This window comes from Mesoplodon bidens (genome assembly GCF_964165515.1).
Source record: "Mesoplodon bidens genome assembly, chromosome: 9".
NCBI lineage: Eukaryota > Metazoa > Chordata > Mammalia > Artiodactyla > Ziphiidae > Mesoplodon > Mesoplodon bidens.
The window spans coordinates 74,116,849-74,140,695 of record NC_138166.1 but is presented as its reverse complement, the minus strand read 5'-3'; the positions used below and the strand labels follow the sequence as shown (position 1 = coordinate 74,140,695).

At 37.5% G+C, this 23,847-nt stretch overlaps 1 protein-coding gene across 5 annotated transcripts in view; it reads right to left on the bottom strand.

Moving 5' to 3' along the window:
• Positions 1-23,847, bottom strand: part of ST7 (suppression of tumorigenicity 7) — a 262,181-nt gene that overhangs the window by 91,158 nt on the left and 147,176 nt on the right. For 3 of the 5 annotated variants that reach the window (XM_081243542.1, XM_081243541.1, XM_081243545.1), the window contains exons 3-7: positions 21,319-21,478; positions 5,602-5,656; positions 4,528-4,643; positions 2,896-2,971; positions 704-772 (exon numbers count right to left, since the gene is read on the bottom strand). In XM_081243542.1, the coding sequence (XP_081099668.1) occupies positions 704-772; positions 2,896-2,971; positions 4,528-4,643; positions 5,602-5,656; positions 21,319-21,478 (476 nt within the window). The remainder of the gene's footprint in view (positions 1-703; positions 773-2,895; positions 2,972-4,527; positions 4,644-5,601; positions 5,657-21,318; positions 21,479-23,847) is intronic. The other 2 variants (XM_081243544.1, XM_081243543.1) reach the window with 1 other exon arrangement.

Here is a 23,847-nt window from a genome sequence, read left to right as displayed (position 1 = left end):
GTCCCTCTAATTTCAGGCAGGACTGATCAATAGGGCTTTAAATTGAATGTGGTGAGGTAGGGAGAAAAAAAATGCCCAGAAAAAAAGCTGTAAAACCAATTACTGTGGAGGGCAGCAGATATGACTTGGAGAGAACAATTATGATGCTAAAACTGCCCAGTGATTCACTGGAGAAATAAATGGGTTGGGCATTGGGAAGCAACACTTCAGGCTTCAGATGCCGACACATAAATATAGGTCCAGGGTAATGAGGTGAAAATTGAGATTGTAATACTGAGTGGTGGACACAGTATCAGAGGAATTAGCTATAAGATTATAGCTGGTGGGCTGGGAACTCAAGACAGGTTGGGGCTAGCTCGCTTGCTTTGTTTATTTATATTGCAAATAGCACTCTTAGGAGGAGAGGCAGAGTAGCACTACTGGCCAAGAAAACATACATCTATGTAGAAACTCATGAGTCTGGGGTAGAAACATGCTAAGAGCTTATGAGTGAAGGAGAAAGGAAAGAGCAATAGAAGTGCTAATGGTTGGGGAGTACAGAACAGACTGTTCAGCTCAATGGAAGAGATGATGCATCCTGTCACAACACAATACACATACAGAAGCAAGAAAGTATGGTGATGGGGGTGTCAACCATCCAGATATCTGCTAGAAGAAGTCTCATTTGGTTAGAAGTAGGGCACTCAACAGGTTCTTGACTTACTTTGGTAATAATTTTATCTCCCAGATGGTAGAGGAAGCAATTAGGGGAACTTCAACTCTGGACCTAATTCTGACCAAGAAGAAAAAAATAGTTGGTGAAATGAAAATTGATAGGAACATTCAGAGAGAGTTACTATGTCATTTCCGACTTCAGGATAATCAGAGAAGGTAAGGTGGACTTCAAAAAATTCAAAGAAAAGAGGCGTGATTCAATGGCATGAGACGCAGAAGGAAAAATGGTTTAAGAGGATTAAGCAGCTTCCAAATGTCTAATCAAAACTGCAATCACAAATGACCCTCTCAGGAAGAAAAGAGGGGTGACAAGTAACCACTATGGCTGCACAGAGATCTCTCACAAGGTCATATTTCTAAAGGACATGTAAAAAAAGATGGAAGGAGGGCATGTAATGAAGGGCCACAAGAGAAATGAGCTTTTCAGAATCATGTCAGGAGAGCTACAACTCCACATTAGCTGAAGCTTGCAAAACAAAATAAAGGCAAAACAAAAAATGCTCAAGACAACCATCTATTCCCTGTTTTTAACTTATGTTTAAGGCCCTATCACCACCCCCACTTCTCCAAAACCATGACAAATATAAATAAGCAAAAAAGACAAACAACACAACAACAACATCAAAACAAGGAAAGTTTATAGTGAGTAGCAGCAGATAATAAAGAGAAAACAAAACTCTCTAACTCCTATTTGGTTCCTGATTTCTCCATCAGGGAGAATGATTGTCAGACTGACAAAGGGAGAAGAAATTAAACCCTAAAATGAATAAAAAGATGTAAGATAGCAAGTGACTGATCTATTGTAAATGAATTATTGTACTGGGATAGGCAAATCCCAGGAAGCCAACAGATCTTGTAGGCAGCCCACGGAATTGCTCTCTGTGTATTGTTAAGGAATCACAAGAATGGAGAGGTTCTAGAAGATGAGATGACTAATGTAGTAAAAATGTTCAAAAAGGGGAAGAAGGCAGACTTCCCAAACTACAGAACGGTGATTTGGAAAGATATTCTAATGGATTATTAAAGGGATAGTTTCTAAGCATTTTTAAAAGAAAGTAGTGAATGCTGGAAGCTAGCTTAAATTCACTAAGAATAAATAAATCAGTTTGTGCTAGCTTAATGTACTGTAATGGATTTACTATACATTAAAGATCCATAGCTACAACTGGCATTTTTAAGATCAAAATGCAGAAATATGGGTTGAATCACAGTGTAACTGGGTGGCTTAGTAATTGGTTGTACAATAAATACCAAAGGGTGATGATCCATGAAGACATGAACCTGGAGGGTGGTTTCTATATGTCATGTCACAGGGTTCTATCCCTGGTCCTGATACTTTTATTAGAAACACGGATGACACATAGAAGGCAGGCATATCAAATTTGTAGATGACAAGAAACTGGAAAATAAATATGTTGCATGACAGAATCAGAAACCAAATAGATCAACAGGTTACATTGGCAGGATTTCCAACTCTCAAGTGAATCTTTTCACTAAAGACCTCTGAAGATTCTGTAACCCTCTTCAGAAAAATCATAACATAGTTTAACAATGACCACTTGGCAGGGAGAGTGTCGAGGTGATTCAAGCACCAGATGGGTGTTTGAACTACAAGACCTTCAAGGTCTTTGCCAACCCTGAGCTTTTATGACTCCAACTTTAAGAATCTTTCTCATTTCCTGACATCTCCAGACGAGACTTCCCAGCCTTCCTTGGTGACCCACAGAATGTTTAACAGCACTAAGGACAGCATTTCCTCTCATCTTTGTCTTGATCTTGAAATATTTTTAAAGTATAATTTCTTCACTTTATGTTTTTCACTATGTTTTCCCTACTAGCAGAAGTTCTACCTAGAAAATGTGATGGCAGAGATGAGCATTCTATATCTGGAAAAATGTCCCTGCCACAATGTTTTAGATATGTAAAGCACTGTATTTATTTTATGTCCACACATTATTCCATGGCTAGCCCTTGAAGGATTTAATTTAGGGTCATAGCAAAGCCACTAAATTGTTGTCTAAAATGACTAAAACTACCTTTACATGGATGTCCTTTATAAAAAAATTTTTTTAATAAATTAATACCTCCCCCCCGAATAATCCTCAAGTTCAAATGCATAGTTTAAGTATCCCATGAATGGCAACTGAATACATTCAGCAAGCAAGATTTACCCCCACTTACTCATTTATCTCTAAGGCTTCATGGGCTGCAGAAATCCTAGCTTGGGGGTTTCTCTCTCTCCAGGCTTTCTGCATTACTATTTTAGAAAAAGACAGAAAAGCACATCAGTAAATACTTTAAAAGACTCAGTACAGGTATAGCTAAATTAATAGCTTTCAGCTTGAATTACAAGAGAACAGTTCATTTATAAAGTGGGTTAGCCCAAAACTCCAAAGTCACACAAATACATTCTAATTTGCTATTCCATTGTCCCTCAATTGCTGATATCAAATCTTTCTTATGCTCATAAAACTAGAGGTCTAATATCTTACAGACTAACCCATAGTCTATAATAATAGAGACTTAATCTTGATTAAGATTTCTTAATCAAGGGGCTTCCCTGGTGGCGCAGTGGTTGAGAGTCCACCTGCCAATGCAGGGGACACGGGTTCGTGCCCCGGTCCGGGAAGATCCCACATGGCACGGAGCAGCTGGGCCCGTGAGCCGTGGCCGCTGAGCCTGCGCGTCCGGAGCCTGTGCTCCGCAGTGGGAGAGGCCACAACAGTGAGAGGCCCGCGTACCGCAAAAAAAAAAAAAAAAAAAAAAAAGATTTCTTAATCAAGAAAAGAAAAGGCATTCTAACAGAGATTTAATATTTCTTTTGCTCATCAATATCATTTGTTGTTAGAGAACATACATTATTTTACACATTTTGGGATGAGATTGCTACTAATCTCTTACTTCTGTTTAGACACAACACAATTTTTATCGGTCATTTTCCCAAACACTTGCTACAGGATCTGGATATTAGAACATTCTAAAACCACTGGAAGAATTATGAGTTGGATCAGAAAAAAAGTGCTTTAGGTTTTTGCTTAACATGCGTACCTGTTCCCAAAGTTTGCTGCAAACCCAGTTTTTATATAGCAGAGCAGTTTGTGAATATATTGTGGGAAGCTTAATGCTTGCAATTTTCATTGTACTATGTATCCACCATGGCAAGGGTACCTTTTTAAAAAGGGTAACAATCTCCTTGTCTAAGTTGTTTTATAAATTTGTATCTTCTAAGTTAGTTTCTTAGGAGCACGTACATATTCTTTTTTTTTAAAGGTTTTTTTTTTTCACCTATTTACTTTACGTTTGGTAATATAAAAGGTATCAGTAGGATTATATGGAACTCAAGCAGTATGAAATGCATGCTAAACAAAGTCTCTTCTAGGGTGGAAAACAAATCTGGATTCCAATAACCAAGTCCATGCCCCCATTCAATGCTAGTGACCCTACAAATAGGCATATAAATCACTACAATATATTCATTAATTATTTGGGTTCACTGAATTTCTAACTAGAATATCATCAAGGAGACATGACCTTTCACTCTATCTCAACCAAGGATTTAGTTAGCTTCATGGTATATTTTTTTAAAATAACATTTTAAATTATAAAGAAGGGACCCATTTCTATATTAATACTTCATTGTGATAAAGCCTCTATTTAAGTATCAACAATCTGGGTTTTACTGGTCAATCTCCAATTTAATATTTTATTCATCAGGGTTTTTGTAGAGCAGGTATTCTATAAGTAGTAACCTTGATCTTTAAAACAAACCAAAAAGCCCTCCCACTCAGTAACTATCTAAAGGATTTTCCATACTTGCATCTGCAGGACGCAGATGGTCCGAGTCACAAGTAAAGAATGTCTGGTGGTCCTGGGCAGAGAGATTCATGTCATAGTAAGTCAGAGGCTCTCGTCCAGTCACCCAAGTGTACCTGTAAAGGAGAAATAAGATGGTCAGGCACTTTTGAGGGAGGAAAGCAAGACCTACAAAATATTAAGCTGCATAGGTGTTGAATCATAACACACTGAATACTATTTCCAATAGATAAAAAAATAATCATCTCATAACACACTGAGTACTATTGCCAATAAATAAAAAAAAATAATCATCCTAGTCTCCCTTTAGGAAGTGTATCAGCAGAAAAAAAGGGCTTCCCTGGTGGCGCAGTGGTTGGGAGTCTGCCTGCCAATGCAGGGGACACAGGTTCGTGCCCTGGTCCGGGGGGATCCCACGTGCCGCGGAGTGGCTGGGCCCGTGAGCCATGGCCGCTGAGCCTGCGCGTCCGGAGCCTGTGCTCCGCAATGGGAGAGGCCACAACAGTGAGAGGCCCGCATACCACATTTAAAAGAAAAAAAAAGAAAGAAAAAAAGTTAAAAAAATTCTGCTATATTTTTGTCTTAAAATTTTAGTAGCACTAGCTAATGTGCTAATTAGTACTTTTGAAATTAGTACTAATTATAATTAATTAGTACTAATTAATTAGTAATTAATACTTCCCTAATTATTATTATGAATAGAGATTTCCCCAAAGCTATGAAAATTCTTATCTGCCTAATTACTCTGCAAAATAAAATTCTAACATTACTTCTGTGGCATCTTTATAACCATGTTCCAGGTAAGCTTCAAAATATTTTGACTACATAGTATATAGTGAAAAGAATAACTGTAATAGAAAATCTCTGAAAACCACACATTTTTGTATGTTATCCTAATTCCAATGCTAAAATATTTATAAAACGGAAAAATCAAAACATTTGAAGATAGCATCAAAAAATGGAAGCACTATACAGACTGTTAAATGCCCCCTAAATGAACCTGCAAAAACATTTACTGCTGTCTTTGCTCTCTGAACAAGACCCATTTGTTTCCCAAGCTGTCAAAATGCTTACCGATTATATTCAGCACCCCTAAATAAATTTAGTGGATTTCTCCATACTTTGCATTCTGCAACAAAGAGAAATGCAAAAATGTTACACATAAGTTCAGAGACACTACGAGCTAATTAATTCAGCAAAACACCCTTCCTGGCCATTTGATAAGATAATTTTATTCTCTATCCTCTACATGGTAAGCAATGTGGAAAAACTCTGGGTAGTTAATCAGGAAATGTAGCTCAGGCACCAGGACTTTGGAAAGTTTCATCTAATCTCTCCAGACCCAAGTTTCCTCATTTGTTAAATCAAGGCACATGCCAAGAGCAGCTAGTAGTTCATAACCTCTGTAGTCACTTCAAGAGGTCCAAATAGATTGTATAAATTTATTTCTAAATTATAGGTAGAAGGTATAGGTAGAGGTAAAACTGCTTTCTGTTACTCTAAAATATATCTTACAATGACTATCTATATAACAAGCTAAATTTAACCTCCAGAGTACAATATGTAAAGAACCTTAGACTCTTAATTAGGGCCTATGCGAATATTGATTTTGTGTTAATTCACCAGGTTGCTTTCATATTGCTGTAAAGGAGTGGTAAGAAAATTAATACTAAAGTTACCATTATGGTAGAGAGAAATGCTATGAAAATAAATTGTTTTCAAGTACTTTAACATTGTTTACTTATGCAGACACAGGTAATTAGTCATCATACTAATATCATAATGTTAGCATGTAATAATAGATTATACATCTTGTTATACAAGGACCACAGACAGAACCATAGGACTTTAATTCAGAAAAGTCAACCATTAGCTTTTAAGACTGTGTTATAGTAAATGTGTGACTAATAAGCTACAGTTCTTTTAAAACAGTCTATGATTAAGAGTTTCTAATGATTCAGAATGCTACATTTCTTTGAATGAATAATTCTTTATTAGAAAATAAAATCAGTTAACAGTATTTAAGAATCTATGTGTGCTGTCAGCCAAAACACACACCCAAAGACATAAATACACAAAAGTGAGCAATTATTACAGAAACTGAAAGAACATTAAAGGCCATGGATGATTCATTAAGATTCTACCCTCAATCCTGTTACATGCAACATCCATCTGTCCACCCACCCATCCATCCATCCATCCATCCATCCATCCATCCATCCATCCATCCAGTATGCATTAACTGAGCACCCAGTGGGTGAAACAAACAAGTAAACCATCAATTACAATACAGCATGAAAGTGGAGGAGGAAAACATAAAGCACTATGGGAACACTGTGTAATCTCAATAAATTTTTGTTAAAATAGTGAATGAAAGGTGTACAGGTAACAGGAAATCTTGTTTTTATTTAAAGAAAATAAATTTATCTTTAAGTTAGGGCAGGATCCCACCTGAAATTTACTTAATATTTGGAAACAATGGTCCTAAATTTTTTGTCACTTAGCTTAACTTGCCATTTAGGAAATGATGTTTGCTCAGTTAGTTCAGCAGTTTTTAATTTTGCTCTTGAGAAACTGAGATTTGATGGCTGTCATTTCATATGACACTAATTAGAAAATTATGCTTCCCTTAAGTAAATACTTTTTTTCCAGACATAAAGCTCCTTAGTGGGGTCACTAAAGTACTCCAGATCATGGCTTGAAACAACTGCTGAGCCAAACAACCATGATCTCAGTCCTCATGGCTTTTATAGCTCTTAGGTCCTCACCACTCCCAAACCCTCCTAAGAGGATGTCTTTCAAGATTCCAAGTGCTCTTCTTAAAGCTTCATGAATATTGCTAGGTTTGTATTTAACACGTAATAAACATGCACACAAATTTGTGTGCAATCATGGTCATTTTAGCATTATTTACAATAAAATAGGACATTTGGGGAGGAGCCTCTCCCCCCACCAAATTTCATCTGAAATATCAGTAAAAAGGTTATGGCAAATACTTTGTCTCCAACAAACATATTGCCTGGAAGGATAAGTGCCATTCAAATATCAGTTGACAAATTATAAAGAAAATTGTCTTCAATTAAAATTTTAACTCTATTATACATTAGATACAAATGAAATTATTTCTAAATAAAAATAACTCCAAATGGAAATGGTGTGTATACCTAAAGTATTACTGAGCAGTATCTAAAAATGCCATCTTTATTTAGGAACTGCCATGATATAGCCAGCAGGGGGTGCTGCAAACATTTTGAAATATTGTTTTTATGACTTCTACTAGAGAACTGAACTTAAAAAAAAAATTGTTAATATCAGTGTCATACATGTGGTCTGTATTCAGTTTCTTCAGCTATTCCTGAAACTTAAGAAATGAGTACCTAAGTAAATGTAACAGATGTAAAATGTTCTGAATGAGAAAAAAACGTGATGAATAAATATATAAGAAATGTCTTCATGAGCTATGTCCTTCACGTTGAGGGTGCAGAGCAGGTACAATTTTCTTTTAAGAAATAAGCAATCTAGAGGTCTAATAACACATGTAAAAAATTTCACTTCAAATTAGGTTGTAGCTACATTAATTTCCTCTTTGCTGCTTTGTTTCATAATTTTATCTTTACTACGAAAACTCTCTTGGTCTGGAATCACTCTAGGGAACATACCTCATAAATATCAGACTACCTGATGGTTTCATGATATGGACAAAGGTTGTAAATGCCAAAAGTATCATAATATGAAGATTTAAGTCAATAAATTAAACTCAGGTCTCCAGAGGGTAAAAGTTTTTCTACATGAGGTCCAGTTTCTTATCTTACTTGTATCTTTGAGAAATAAATTTCTTATTTAAGTCTGAATTAAAATTTTACCTCCAAAAGGTATTTTCCATTATCCATCAATATCAACAATTTTAGTGCTCTTCAGGAGCACTAAAGGTTGACTGGGACTCATCAAGGGCTTGCTAACATCATTAATAGTTCAGTTAAAAATATGCCCTTGATACAATTAACATGTTCTCCCTGATTCCATCTGTAGTAGCCCACAGAGGAGTCTCTACCCATAACTGCTGATAGGAATGTTCAGACCTCACCATGCACATAAGAATGCAATTCAAGAGAAAGAGAAGCAGTAAACATTGGAATAGCGCTTGTTTAGTTCCCAAAGGAACTAAATGGAGAACAGATTCCATTCACCCATAGGATGACAATAAATTTCTGTGTGGGAGATAAAGAACATAAAAAATAATACTTACCACCGTCAAGGACTTATAAAATCATGCTCCAATCTTTTTTTCAGTTTTCCCTCTCACCATTCCCTACCAAAACTTTCCATCTCAGTGATACTTATTTCTTGCCTTTTCATACTCAAGTTATTCCTCCAGAATGCCCACCTCATAGGACTGAGTGGTTTAAACATGTACAGAATGGCTATTATGCATTACTCCTTGTACGAGGTCCTGGGTTACAAAAAAAAGATACAGTTTATGACCTAGAGGAGCTTATACTGGGTTGGCCAAAAAGTTCATTCAGGTTTTTCCATAACATCTTACGAAAAACCCGAACGAACTTTTTGGCCAATCCAACACATTGGTAGAAAAAGGAAAAGGCCACTGAACCACTGTATGGCATACAGATGAAGAAGCTCCTTAGAAGGAATAAATGTACTGAGAGGACCAAAGACTTTTCCTTTGTCACAGTCCTCAAGGAAAAAGAGAACTTAATTCTCAGAAAAACCAAAAGGCTCTAAAGTCACAGGGCTTTTAATCACATGGAAGAAAATATTTTTCTACATTCAACCTATTTAACTCTGAAAACCTTTTTTCCCTAAAATTAAAAACATATACATAGAGAGAATCCCCACTCCTAGGACTTTCAAATATATAAATAACTAATTTATAGCCTAGGAAGATGTATTATACCAAAAAGTTACCACCTCTTCCCAGGATCTGAAATGTAATAATGACAGTAATACTATTACCAATAGCAGCAACAGCAACTTGTGTCATAGCTATGAGCTTGATTTTCATAGAGCCTTTCTATAAAAAGGCTTAAAGCTCTAGTCATCTAAATTCCTAACATAAGTTAGTGAGGGACACAGAGTAGGCCCTTTTTATAGAAGTAAAGAGTAAAGCATAGAAAAGCTACATAATTTCCCCAAGGTAAAAGTAAATGAGATTAAAGTCTGGTATCCAGATTGCCTAACAATTACCCACAATATACAACAGACCTGTTACCCTGCAACATCATATTTTAAAAATCTTGTGACTTCATCAATTAAATCTTCTACTAGAGGAACAGTTTTGAAAACACCTCTGGGGAAATGTTAGGCACTTTGAAACAATACTTTTAAACATTTTAGTTCCAAAGTACAACAGAGAAGGGTCCTAACTAATGTTTTCTCGGATATATTATGACAATCAAGATTAACCCCAAACCAGTCAATCTTTGACATGTGATTCTGCATATATTTATTAGCTTTGCTATCTCAGAAATGAATACCCAATTCTCTACATCATACAGGTTGATCTTAAGCAATCATTAAGAGTAACAAAATATCCATTTTCTTTTTTTAAGTCTTTATTGAATTTGTTACAGTATTACTTCTGTTTTATGTTTTGGTTTTTTGGCCTCGAGGCATGTGGGTTCTTAGCTCCCCGACCAGGGATTGAACCTGCACCTCCTGTATTAGAAGGCTAAGTCTTAACTGCTGGACAGCCAGGGAAGTCCCCCATTTTCTTAAATAACTAAGGTTTAACTGTTTTCATAACTTTTTGAAATAACTAGTTTGAAAAGATTACTAGAAGTAAAGGCACAAAGTAATATGTAGGTAGCTTTCAATTCAACAAATATATTACTCTCTCAAATTCCCTTCTGGAATGAGAAAAGGTGTAAATAATTATGAGTTTTAAGACCATTTTTATTGATCTACTTTATTCAAGATAGTGTACAAATTTCTTCAAGAATATTGCTAAAATGGCTAAATCTCTGTGTCTCTCATACATTTCTCATTGGTCATTTCTGACCTACATCAATCAACTCTACCAAATAACGTGAAAACTGTGAAATAAGTTTATTAAATAAATGTTCACCAAGGGACAAAAGTGTTTTTGAGGCATTTTCACCATTCATCTGGAGAGCTAATCTATGCTAGAACACAAATTTTAGTGGCAAAAAATTTTAAAAGATGTAATAAGCATTGGCTAAGAGAATCATTTTCAACACATAAATAGATTTTGGCAAGTATAAACTGAGTTTCCCCATATTGAGACTATTAGAGAGCAACTCTAAAGGTCCTGGACATGCAGCAATGAAATTTGCTGACAGATATATTTGGAATGCAAGCTCTGAAAGGCCTGGTCTTAGGATATATCTTTACAACCTACCTGAGTTTCTTCAATCTCCACTGCTTTTCTTTAAATTATTACCTGTATTTAATTAGTGCTTGAACTGCCTCTAGTAATGTAATGAACCTTAATTTCTCCCAGGAGAAATTCTTATTAAAAGTTTTACATAAAAATGTATATGAGCTCACGAGATATGCTGAGGAGGCGAAGCAAGAGTGTCAGAGGACGCCGGCCCACCGAGGCCCCGATACTGGGGTTGGGAGACTGGGGTTAGGACCGGACGCAGCACCCCTGCCTTCCAACACCACCGACAGGTGGGGAGGAGAGGCGAGGGGCCCCGGGCAGAATGAGAAGGGCAGCCCAGTTCGCCATGAATGTCCATTCATTGTCTGACACAGCTTGGGCCCGGCCCCGGCGAGCCAAACATCACCACATCCATTGATCGACATCAAAAATAGAGAGATGTTTGTCATCTACGGTGAAACTGAAGATAAGAAAGGTGATCAAAGGAAGAAGAGGACTTCAGGAAAAGCCGGTAAAGAGTGCTGAGAGGAGAAGACTGAGGCACAGAGGTGGAATCTTTCACCTGCAGTCACACAGCTGCTGTGTGGCTGACAGGGTACTGGCGCTCCGGCCGGTGTCAGGCCTGAGACTGAGGTGGGAGAGCTGAGTTCAGGACATTGGTCCACCAGAGACCTCCCAGCCCCATATAATATCAAATGGCAAAAGCTCTCCTAGAGATCTCCATCTCAACGCTAAGACCCAGCTCCACTCAACGACCAGCAAGCTACAATGCTGGACACGCTATGCCAAACAACTAGGAAGACAGGAACACAACCTAACCCATTAGCTGAGAGCTGCCTAAAATCATAAGTACACAGACACCCCAAAACACACCACCAGATGTGGTCCTGCCCACCAGAAAGACAAGATCCAGCCTTATCCACCAGAATAGAGGCACCAGTCCCCTCCACCAGGAAGCCTACACAACCCACTGAACCAACCTTCCCAATGGGGGCAGATACCAAAAACAACGGGAACTACGAACATGCAGCCTGCGAAAAGGAGACCCCAAACACAGTAAGTTAAGCAAAATGAGAAGACAGAGAAATACACAGCAGATGAAGGAGCAAGATAAAAAACCCACCAGACCAAACAAATGAAAGAGGAAATAGGCAGTCTGCCTGAAAAAGAATTCAGAGTAATGATAATAAAGATGATCCAAAATCTTGGAAATAAAATGGAGAAAACATAAGAAATGTTTAATAAGGACCTAGAAGAACTAAAGAGCAAACAAACAATGATGAACAACACAATAAATGAAATTAAAAATTCTCTAGAAGGAATCAATAGCAGAATAACTGAGGCAGAAGAATGGATAAGTGACCTGGAAGATAAAATAGTGGAAATAACTACTGTAGAGCAGATTAAAGGAAAAAGTTTGAAAAGAATTCAGAACAGTCTCAGAGACCTCTGGGATGACATTAAATGCACCGACATTCGAATTATAGGGGTCCCAGAAGAAGAAGAGAAAAAGAAAGGGACTGAGAAAATATTTGAAGAGATTATAGTTGAAAACTTCCCTAACATGGGAAAGGAAACAGTCAATCAAGTCCAGGAAGTGCAGAGTCCCATACGGGATAAATCCAAGGAGAAACATGCCAAGACACATATTAATCAAACCATCAAATATTAAATACAAAGAAAAAATATTAAAAGCAGCAAGGGAAAAGCAACAAATAACATACAAGGGAATCGCCATAAGGTAGACAGCTGATCTTTCAGCAGAAACTCTGCAAGCCAGAAGGGAATGGCAGGACATATTTAAAGTGATGAAAGGGAAAAACCTACAACCAAGATTACTCTACCCAGCGAGGACCTCTTTCATATTCGACGGAAAAATTAAAACCTTTACAGACAAGCAGAAGCTGAGAAAATTCAGCACCAACAAACGAGCTTTACAACAAATGTGAAAGGAACTTCTCTAGACAGGAAACACAGAGAAGGAAAAGACCTGCAATAACAAACCCCAAACAATTAAGAAAATGGTAATAGGAACATACATATCAATAACTACCTTAACGTAAATGGATTAAATGCTCCAACCAAAAGACAAGAGACTGGCTGAATGGATACAAAAATAAGACACTTATATATGCTGTCTACAAGAGGCCCCCTTCAGACCTAGGGACACATACAGACTGAAAGTAAGGGGATGGAAAAAGATATTCCATGCAAACGGAAATCAAAAGAAAGCTGGAGTAGCAATTCTCGTATCAGACAAAATAGACTTTAAAATAAAGACTGTTACAAGAGACAAAAAAGTACGGTACATAATGATCAAGGGATCAATCCAAGAAGAAGATATAACAATTGTAAAGATTTATGCAGCCAACATAAGAGCACCTCAATACATAAGGCAAATGCTAACAGCCATAAAAGGGGAAATCGACAGTAACACATTCATAGTAGGGGACTTTAACACCCCACTTTCACCAATGGACAGATCACCCAAAATGAAAATAAATAAGGAAACATAAGCTTTAAATGATACATTAAACAAGATAGACTTAATTGATATTTATAGGACATTCTATCCAAAAACAAAATACACTTTCTTCTCAAGTGCTCATGGAACATTCTCCAGGATAGACCATATCTTGGGTCACAAATCAAGCCTTGGTAAATTTAAGAAAATTAAAATCGTATCAAGTATCTTTTCTGACCACAACGCTATGAGACTAGATATCAATTACTGGAAAACAATCTGTAAAATATCCAAACAAATGGAGGCTAAACAATACACTACTAAATAACTAAGAGATCACTGAAGAAATCAAAGAGGAAATAAAAAAACACCTAGAGACAAATGACAATGAAAACAAGACAACCCAAAACCTATAGGATGAAGCAAAAGCAGTTCTAAGAGGGAAGTTTATATCAATACAATCCTATCTCAAGAAACAAGAAACATCTCATATAAACAACCTAACCTTACACTTAAAGCAATTAGAGAAAGAAGAACAAAAAACCCCCAAAGTTAGCAGAAGGAAACAAATCAGAAAGATCAGATCAGAAATAAATGAAAAACAAATGAAGGAAATAATACCAAAGATCAATAAAACTAAAAGCTGGTTCTTTGAGAAGATAAACAAAATTGATAAACCATTAGCCAGACTCATCAAGAAAAAAAGGGAGAAGACACAAATCAATAGAATTAGAAATGAAAAAGGAGAAGTAACAACTGACATTGCAGAAATACAAAGGATCAGGAGAGATTACTACAAGCAACTCTATACCAATAAAATGGACAACCTGGAGGAAATGGACAAATTCTTAGAAAAGCACAACCTTCCGAGACTGAACCAGGAAGAAATAGAAAATATAAACAGACCAATCACAAGCACTGATACTGAAACCGTGATTAAAAATCTTCCAACAAACAAAAGCCCAGGACCAGATGGCTTCACAGGTAATTCTGTCAAACATTTAGTGAAGAGCTAACGACTATCCTTCTGAAACTCTTCCAAAATACAGCAGAGGGAGGAACACTCCCAAACTCATTCTACGAGGCCACCATCACCTTGATACCAAAACCAGACAAAGATATCACACACAAAAAAAACTACAGGCCAATATCACTGATGAACATAGATGCAAATATCCTCAACAAAATACTAGGAAACAGAATCCAACAGCACATTAAAAGGATCACACACCATGATCAAGTGGGATTTATGTCAGGAATGCAAGGATTCTTCAATATATGCAAATCAATTAATATAATACACCATATTAACAAACTGAAGGAGAAAAACCATATGATCATCTCAACAGATGCAGAAAAAGCTTTTGACAAAATTCAACACCCATTTATGATAAAAACTCTCCAGAAAGGGGGCATAGAGGGAACATACCTAAACATAATAAAAGCCATATATGACAAACCCACAGTCAATATCGTTCTAAATGGTGAAAAATTGAAACCATTTCCATTAAGATCAGGAACAAGATAAGGTTGCCCACTCTCACCACTATTATTCAACATAGTGTTGGAAGTTTTAGCCACAGAAATCAGAAAAGAAAAAGAAATAAAAGGAATCCAACTCAGAAAAGAAGAAGTAAAACTGTCATTGTTTGTAGATGACATGATACTATACATACAGAATCCTAAAGATGCCACCAGAAAACTACTAGAGCTAATCAATGAATTTGGTGAAGGATCAGGATACAAAATTAATGCACTTCTGAAATCTCTTGCATTCCTATACACTGATGGTGAAAAATCTGAAAGAGAAATTAAGGAAACACTCCCATTTACCATTGCAACATAAAGAGTAAAATACCTAGGAATAAACCTACCTATGCAAACAAAAGACCTGTACGCAGAAAACTATAAGACTCTGCTGGAAAAAATTAAAGATGATACAAACAGATGGAGAGATATACCATGCACTTGGATTGGAAGAATCAACATTGTGAATATGACTCTACTACCCAAAGCAATCTATAGATTCAGTGCAATCCCTATCAAACTACCAATGGCATTTTTCACAGAACAAGAACAAAAAATTTCACAATTTGTATGGAAACATAAAAGACCCCGAATAGCCAAAGCAATCTTGAGAAAGAAAAACGGAGCTGGAGGAATCAGACTCCCTGACTTCAGACTATACGACAAAGCTACCTTAATCAACACAGTATAGTACTGGCACAGAAACAGAAATACAGATCAATGGAATAGGATGGAAAGCCCAGAGATAAACCCACGCACATATGGTCACCTTATTTTTGAAAAGGAGGCAAGAATATACAATGGAGAAAAGATGGCCCTTCAATTAAGTGGTGCTGGGAAAACTGGACAGCTACATGTAGGGGAATGAAATTAGAACACTCCCTAACACCATACACAAAAATAAACTCAAAATAGATTAAAGACCTAAATGTAAGGCCAGACACTATAAAACTCTTAGAGGAAAACATAGGCAGAACACTCTTTGATGTAAATCACAGCAGGGTCGTTTTTGACACACCTCCTAGAGAAATGGAAATAAAAACAAAAATAAACAAATGGGACCTAATGCAACTTAAAAGCTTTTGCACAGTAAAGGAAGCCATAAACAAGACAAAAAGACAACCCCCATAATGGGAGAAAATATTTGCAAATGAAGCAACTGACAAAGGATTAATCTCCAAAATATACAAGCAGCTCATGCAGCTCAATATCAAAAAAACAAACTACTCAATCCAAAAATGGGCAGAAGACCTAAATAGACATTTCTCCAAAGAAGATATACAGATTGCCAACAAACACATGAAAGGATGCTCAACATCACTAATCATTAGAGAAATGCAAATCAAAATTACAATGAGGTACCAGCTCACACCGGTCAGAATGGCCATCATCAAAAAACCTACAAACAATAAATGCTGGAGAGGGTGTGGAGAAAAGGGAACCCCCTTGCACTGTTGGTGGGAATGTAAATTGATACAGTCACTATGGAGAAGAGTATGGAGGTTCCTTAAAAAACTAAAAATAGAACTACCATATGACCCAGCAATCCCACTACTGGGCATGTACCCTGAGAAAACCATAATTCAAAAAGAGTCATGTACCACAATGTTCATTGCAGCTCTATTTACCATAGCCAGGACATGGAAGCAACCTAAGTATGCACTGACAGATGAATGGATAAAGAAGACGTGGCATACATATACAATGGAATATTACTCAGCCACAAAGAGAAACGAAATAGAGTTATTTGTAGTGAGGTGGATGGACCTAGAGTCTGTCATACAGAGTGAAGTAAGTCAGAAAGAGAAAAACAAATACTGTATGCTAACACATATATATGGAATCTAAAAAAATTTAAAAAGATTCTGAGGAACCTAGTGGCAGGACAGGAATAAAGACACAAATGTAGAGAATGGACTCGAGGACACAGGGAGTGGGAAGGGTAAGCTGGGACAAAGTGAGAGAGTGGCATGGACATATATACACTACCAAATGTAAAATAGATAGCTAGTGGGAAGCAGCCACATAGCACAGGGAGATCAGCTCAGTGCTCTGTGACCACCTAGAGGGGTGGGATAGGGAGGGTGGGAGGGAGACGCAAGAGGGAGGAGATATGGGGATATATGTATACATATAGCTGATTCACTTTGTTATACAGCAGCAACTAACACAACACTGTAAAGCAATTATATTCCTATAAAGATGTTAAAAATATATATGATATATATTTATCTTATATAGAGATTGAAATGAGATGATTTGCAACAGGAAGCCAAGTGACTATAACCAGAGTTTGTCTAAAGATCCAGTTCTATGCAAGATGCTATTAAAGTGTCTCAGAGAATTTAAACTTGACTTTGACAAGGATACTTCTAATGTGATGGAACACCCTGCACTTTTGTAAATACCTTGAAGAAGGTGAACACTGCAAACCTTTGTCTTTATGACATCTTATTTGAGAACAGGGAAAATTATCAAACAGATGTTCCCATGAACCCAAATTCAGAATGTTACTGGACCCTGAGAATCCCTTCCCTTAAGACAGGGAGAAGTTGGACACATTTTAAATCCCTGTGCATCATCAGTTCATAAGTTAAGTTGAATTAAGAAATGGCAGCAAGAAACATGATGACATGGAAAATATATCAGCAGGGTTTATCAGAAACTGTATATTTGTGAGAAAAATAGCAGTTTAGCTCCCAAATAAATCGAGATCAGTGAAATGTTCATAAATGTTAACCTAAAACAGACAATCTGAAATTTGGCTAGATTAAGAAGCTGTGGGACTTCCCTGGTGTTCCAGTGGTTGAGAATCCATCTTGCAATGCAGGGGATGCTGGTTCCATCCCTGGTCGGGGAACTAAGATCCCACATGCTGCGGGACAACTAAGCCTGCGCACCACGACTAGAGAGCCCATGCACCACAACTACAGAGCCCGCATGCCGCAGCTACAGAGGCCAAGAGCTCTGGAGCCCGCGCGACACAACTAGAGAGGAGCCTGTGCACCGCAACAAAAAATCCCACATGCCGCAAATAAGACCTGACACAGCCAGTAAATAAATAAATATTTTTTTTAAAAAAGAAGCTGTATAATTAACTACATTTCTCTTCTGGCCCACAGATAAAGATCAATGCAAGTTTTGAGAGGGTCTGCACTCAGGCCAATTTGCACAAATCCAAATGTTAAACAATATATGAGTAGTCTCCTGTAACAATTACAACTTTCTCCCTTCCCATTTCTCCACCCCAAATTATTCTTAGGTAGGCCAGGTCTTTCAGCTTTTAATCAAAACAAATGATTCTTTAAAGAAAGAGCTGCACTATGAGTTTTCATATAGTCCAATGTTTATAACTAGTATTTTCTGTCTGTTTTTAACTTTTTCAATGATTTTTTTCAAATAAGAAATGCCATTTAATTGCCTTTGCAAATGTCCATGGGACTTGGTTAGCCATGTTTTTTTTTTTTTTTTTTTTTTTTTGCGGTATGTGGGCCTCTCATTGTTGTGGTCTCTCCCGTTGCGAAGCACAGGCTCCGGACGCGCAGGCTCAGCAGCCATGGCTCACGGGCCCAGCCGCTCCGCGGCATGTGGGATCTTCCCGGACTGGGGCACGAACCCGTGTCCCCTGCATCGGCAGGCGGACTCTCAACCACTGCGCCACCAGGGAAGCCCAGCCATGTTTTATTTCATGTAAGATTCAGCAAAGAGTTGTCTTATGATGCTTCTTTTATTAAGGCAATAGTCATTTTATCATTATTAAGGCAATATAAATTTTAAAACAAATCCCTCTATTTTAAGAAAATGTATTGATTACCCTCAGCTTTGGACCTTCTTTTTCCTTTATACTTAGCTGAAACTAGACTATGAAATAGAAAGTGATTAAGGGTAGAGATAAACAGAGAGAATGTACTTTTATAGTATTTTTCTTATTCAAAAATAAAAATCACCACAAGAAAAGAGAAGTGGGAAATGGTATTAGTCCCATGGTACCTGGCACTTCCATACCAACATACATGTTTGTTGAGCTGAGTTAGCCAAATATTAGAAACCCAGATGTCAAGGAGAAGTAGGCAGATTGAGCCCTAAATATACTTGGACAAGATCATTTCTATTTTCCTAAATCTAATTATTTGAACACTGTTACGAGATCAGATCATAAATGCTGTATCTGTTACAGGAAATGAATGGAAATATTGCACGCATAGTAGTAGACATTCAGCAAATACTAGTGAAATTGAATTAATAATAATATTCAAAAGCTTAGTTTTAGCAGGGTAAAAACTCAGTACAAATAAAATTGGGAAGTTCCATGATCATCATTGTCGAATGTATTTTTATAAAGGACTGAGATTCTCCCTTTAAAAACTGCTGTACCGGCACTAAGAATAGGATCAAGATTTATATAATGCATAAGGCTTATTCAAGGCAACCACAGAGAGTCAGCAAAGTAACAGCAACAATAAGGAGAGTATGAACTCTTCATCGCATTAAGGAATGATGTTAAATTGGGCAGAGCGAGAATTTTAATGAAAATAAAAATGTCACAATAAAAAATGTCCTTAAATGAGGTTGCTTTCTGTTTTCAATCTGTTAATTTTCTACAATGTTCTGTGACATACAAAGACTACAGTAAATCAGATCAGACAAGAGCACAGTGAATCTGTAGGGTCTTCCAACATATGCAAAGTGAGGCAATTATCCATAGTGACAATGACCAAGATTCCTCATTAGAATAATATGCCGCGTGTGTTAGAGTACCTGGTTGAAGTAATATTTCACTTTGCTCAGATCTCTTTCTGTTTCTTTCACAAAGTAGATGAGTTTATAAAGTCCCAGACAATTTTGCTACCTGAATGGTGCCATCTCTCACACGTGTACCCTTTAGAATGAAATAAATGCGTACTCAGAGGTGCCCATTACCACTCATGGCCGGCTGGCAAAGGTTCTATTATATTAAAAGAGCATTGAATCAACATCAGGAATAAAATATATATACAACGCTCCTTGATGCCTATCACCTGGCTAGACAGTTATGAAATATGAACTGAGTTATTCTAGGGAGGAAAGAAAAAAGATCTAACTTAGTTCTTTAATCTCTCCCTCTTCATCCTTCAAGTCTCAGAAGTGGTACCCTCTCCTTCAAGAAGCAAACTTCTTCCCCCAGTTTGGATCAGGAAGCCCTCCTTTGTACTCCAAAGTATTGCATGTTTCCCTTACATAATGAGAGCACTTAACACTCTGTCTCCCTTCAGTAGACACAAGAGTTCGATGGGGACAAGGACTTTGACATTTTTTTTAAATCATAATATTCATAAGAACCTGTATAAGGCCAGGTTCATATTAGAGAGTTAGGAAATGATTACTGAGATGATGAAGAGATCAAGCTAGGAAATTATATTCATCCCTCTTCTTTCATGAGTAGAGAAATTACAGGCCATGTATGTCCTCATTCATTCATTCACTGAGTTTCAGTGATATAGTAGACACTATGCAAAATGCTAGAGATATTACAGTAAAGCAGTAAGCTTAAAAATTTCGGTACAATTTAATAAATGTTGCTAAAGGTAAAAATATATGAGTTGGGCTTCCCTGGTGGCACAGTGGTTGAGAGTCCGCCTGCCGATGCAGTGGACACAGGTTCGTGCCCTGGTCCGCGAAGATCCCACATGCCGCGGAGCGGCTGGGCCTGTGAGCCATGGCCGCTGAGCCTGCGCGTCCGGAGCCTGTGCTCCGCAACGGGAGAGGCCGCAACAGCGAGAGGCCCGCGTACCGCAAAAAAAAAAAAAAAAAATGAGTCAACAAAGGTGGAGGAATATTGTACAACCTATCAGAGAGGGCTTCCCAGGAGGTCACATTTGAGTTAGGTTGTGAAAGATGAGCAAGCACGGAGGAGGGAAGACAGACTTCTGGGTCATGAGAAAACATGGCACGTTCAAGAAATGAAAAGGAGGGGAACAAGATTGTGACAGAAACCAAGGTTGGCAAGATAGAAGCAGCTTACACTGTGCTAAGTAATCTGGAATCTGGGCTTTATCTTTAGTGGAATGGGAACCAACCAAGACTTTTAAGCAGAGGAGTGATGTTATCAGATCTAGTTAGACATAAGGTTCTACAATTAGCATGGAAGAGAATGGATACATTTAATGAGGTTTGAGACACTAAGGACAAGGAGGTGGAGACTCAGGTGGGAACCACTGACCTAAATGATCATTAGCTAAATCAAATGGAAGAAAAAGTAAAATTAAACAAGATAAACATTTCCTTTCCCTGGGATGCTTATACTCTACTTCTCTCGTAGAAGTTGTCAAATTCTTGGGAAAATAAATCATACTTTTCTTTGAAGTCTAATCTTTAAATAACAACATTCTTATTGTCTTACAGTAATAATAATTTAGTAAGAGTAAGTAAATAATGCTGCAGACTGAAGGACTTTCCATACCTGAGACGCTTTGCCTGTTGGAATCTGAGTCCCCATTACTGGAGTTAGAATTGTTGGAGGAGTTGTTGTCAACCCCTCCCAGAAGGGGGCGCAAGTGGCTTACTGAGACTTGTTCAATGAAAGATGTTCCATACTTGCGAAAATACCACCATTCAAATATCTAGAACAGAAAGATAGTAAGCGTGATTAGGGTCCTTGTTACCAGCTATGATTTTGTACGTGCCCATAATTGTGTTGCATTTACTAATTATACCCACCTTAAACACTGGTTTAAACATTTTTATTCCAAAAAAATGGTTTAATTCTAAAAATTAAGAAGTTTGATAAAAGTAAATACCAATTACATTTTAACTTCTCAATGCTGTTTTGTCCACTTAACACTGGTTTTTAAGGAAAATTTATAGCTACAATCCTGGTGAAAGAACATTGTTAAGAGCTGCTCGTTATTTTCCTCCAAATTTACATAATATTCTGATAATAAAATCACCATAGCTAAAAAACAATTCCAGAAATGAATACCAACAAGCCAGTTTTAGAAGTATGGCTTATGAAATATTCCAATTCTTGGCATTTTATATTCTGATAAAGTCATAACTGCATACATTTTTAAGATAGCAATATTCTGTTTTAAAAAAAGTATCTCCCTAGAGAAATCCAGCTTTACAGAAAGAATAAAAGTCATCCTATTTCATGTATCGGAGGGCACCCAACTGCTGAGAGATTCAGTAGCTTCCCACCTGCTGAGTGTGCTTTGTAAATGCTAGCATCTGTTGTACACCATTAATGTTTCCTAGCTCACAAGCTTACCACTTGTTATGTGCTGTTTGCAAGGGAGAAAAGAAATAACTTTCATTAATAAAAGGAAAGAAGCACCGATGCTCACATGACTAGACTGAAATCAGGGCTCCTGAGCATGGGGAAAGCCAGCCACCTCCCCCAATCTTTTTACCTGCGCCTACCCCCAAACCCCCTCTGAACACTTTCCCACCATTGTTTGAAGCTGCTCTCCCCACATCCTTTCCTTGGCTTCCCTGATTTGCGATTTGTTCCTTAAGCAGTCACAAATCACTACACAGAAGAAATTTAAGAATCAACTATATCCCAGAGTCTCCTAGGATAACTATACTATATTTTTGTAATATAATATAGAATGTGGAAATAACATAGACTTAATTACCTTTATCCTTACTTATTTCATAAAAACAAGATTTTGTTATCTTCTGTGGAATGGCCTTTGGGCTATCATTTAAAAATTGATATTTTGCTCTACCAAAAATTTCTTTAAAAGGACAGAAAGAACATCTACAAATGACCAGAAGGAAGTGTTAATCAAACCAAATGTTTGCAATCCTATAACAGGAAAACTTGATTTAATTCCAAGGGGCTATTCCTTTTGACTATATGAATTTTCACATGTTAAAACATTTAAGTAATTTGACTGAGAAGACAGGGAGAATACAATATGAAAGCTAAGAACGGACAGGACCAGTCTGTAATGTCTGGAATGTTAGGAATAAAAGATCTTGCTTGAAGAAAGCAGAAAGTTCAAGAATGGCAGATTTACTAACCATGGATCTAGAAGGGAATTTGTAACCTCAAGTGAGTTATTTAATATATTTTAACATCAGTTTTTTCAACTGTAAAGTGGAAATCATATTTGTTATTTACCCTTGAGGGTCCTCAATTTCACACTCATGTAAAACATCCAGATTCAAACCCCATGTAAAAGACCTAGTTCAGTGCCTTCTGCATAGTTGGTTCCCAAAAGCAATAGCAAAGCTATCATTTATTACATCGATGCTGTACATGGTCAGCACACCTCACATACTGCTGTGGTGCACCCCTCTTCTTGCTGGTCTACAATTCAGGATAGTACAGCATCTTGTCACTAAATGGTTGGCTGAGAGCCGTGGTAATCATTGTGAAAAAGGAGACTGCTCACCATTTGGTCCTGACCACCCAAAAAAGATTCATGGCTTTGCCTTTATTAGAAGAGATGGAAGGCTCCAAAGGACCCAGAACAATGGTCACAGAACTGGCAATGGCTCTCAATCACTTGTGGGGTAGAGTTTTCTTTGCCCCAAGCCTTTACTCTGCTTTCTATTTTATGCTGTTAAGGCATCTGCCAGGCCTTCATTCATTCATTTACACAGCATTAAATGCTCCATTCCAGGCATGGGCTGTGCTCCAGGGCCACAGAACACAGATGTAACCCCTGCTACTACCAGTGCATGCCACAGACCCACAATGCTTCTCACAAGTTGCTCCCAATTCACAACCCCCTCCCAAAAAAAACCACTTTGGGACTCTTTCAGACTTATCAGTTTCTCTAGCAGAATCGGAGAACGTCAGCACTAAAAGGGACCCTAAAGGACCATGAACAGTTTCATTTAGGGATGAGGAATGAGGGCTACATGTCAAGGTGTGGTGACCTGACCAGAGTCACATACCTAATTAAGTAGCTATTTAGCCTGAAGCCCCAGCTCTTGAGCCACTAATCTTACTAGGGCCCTAAAACAAGACATCTTT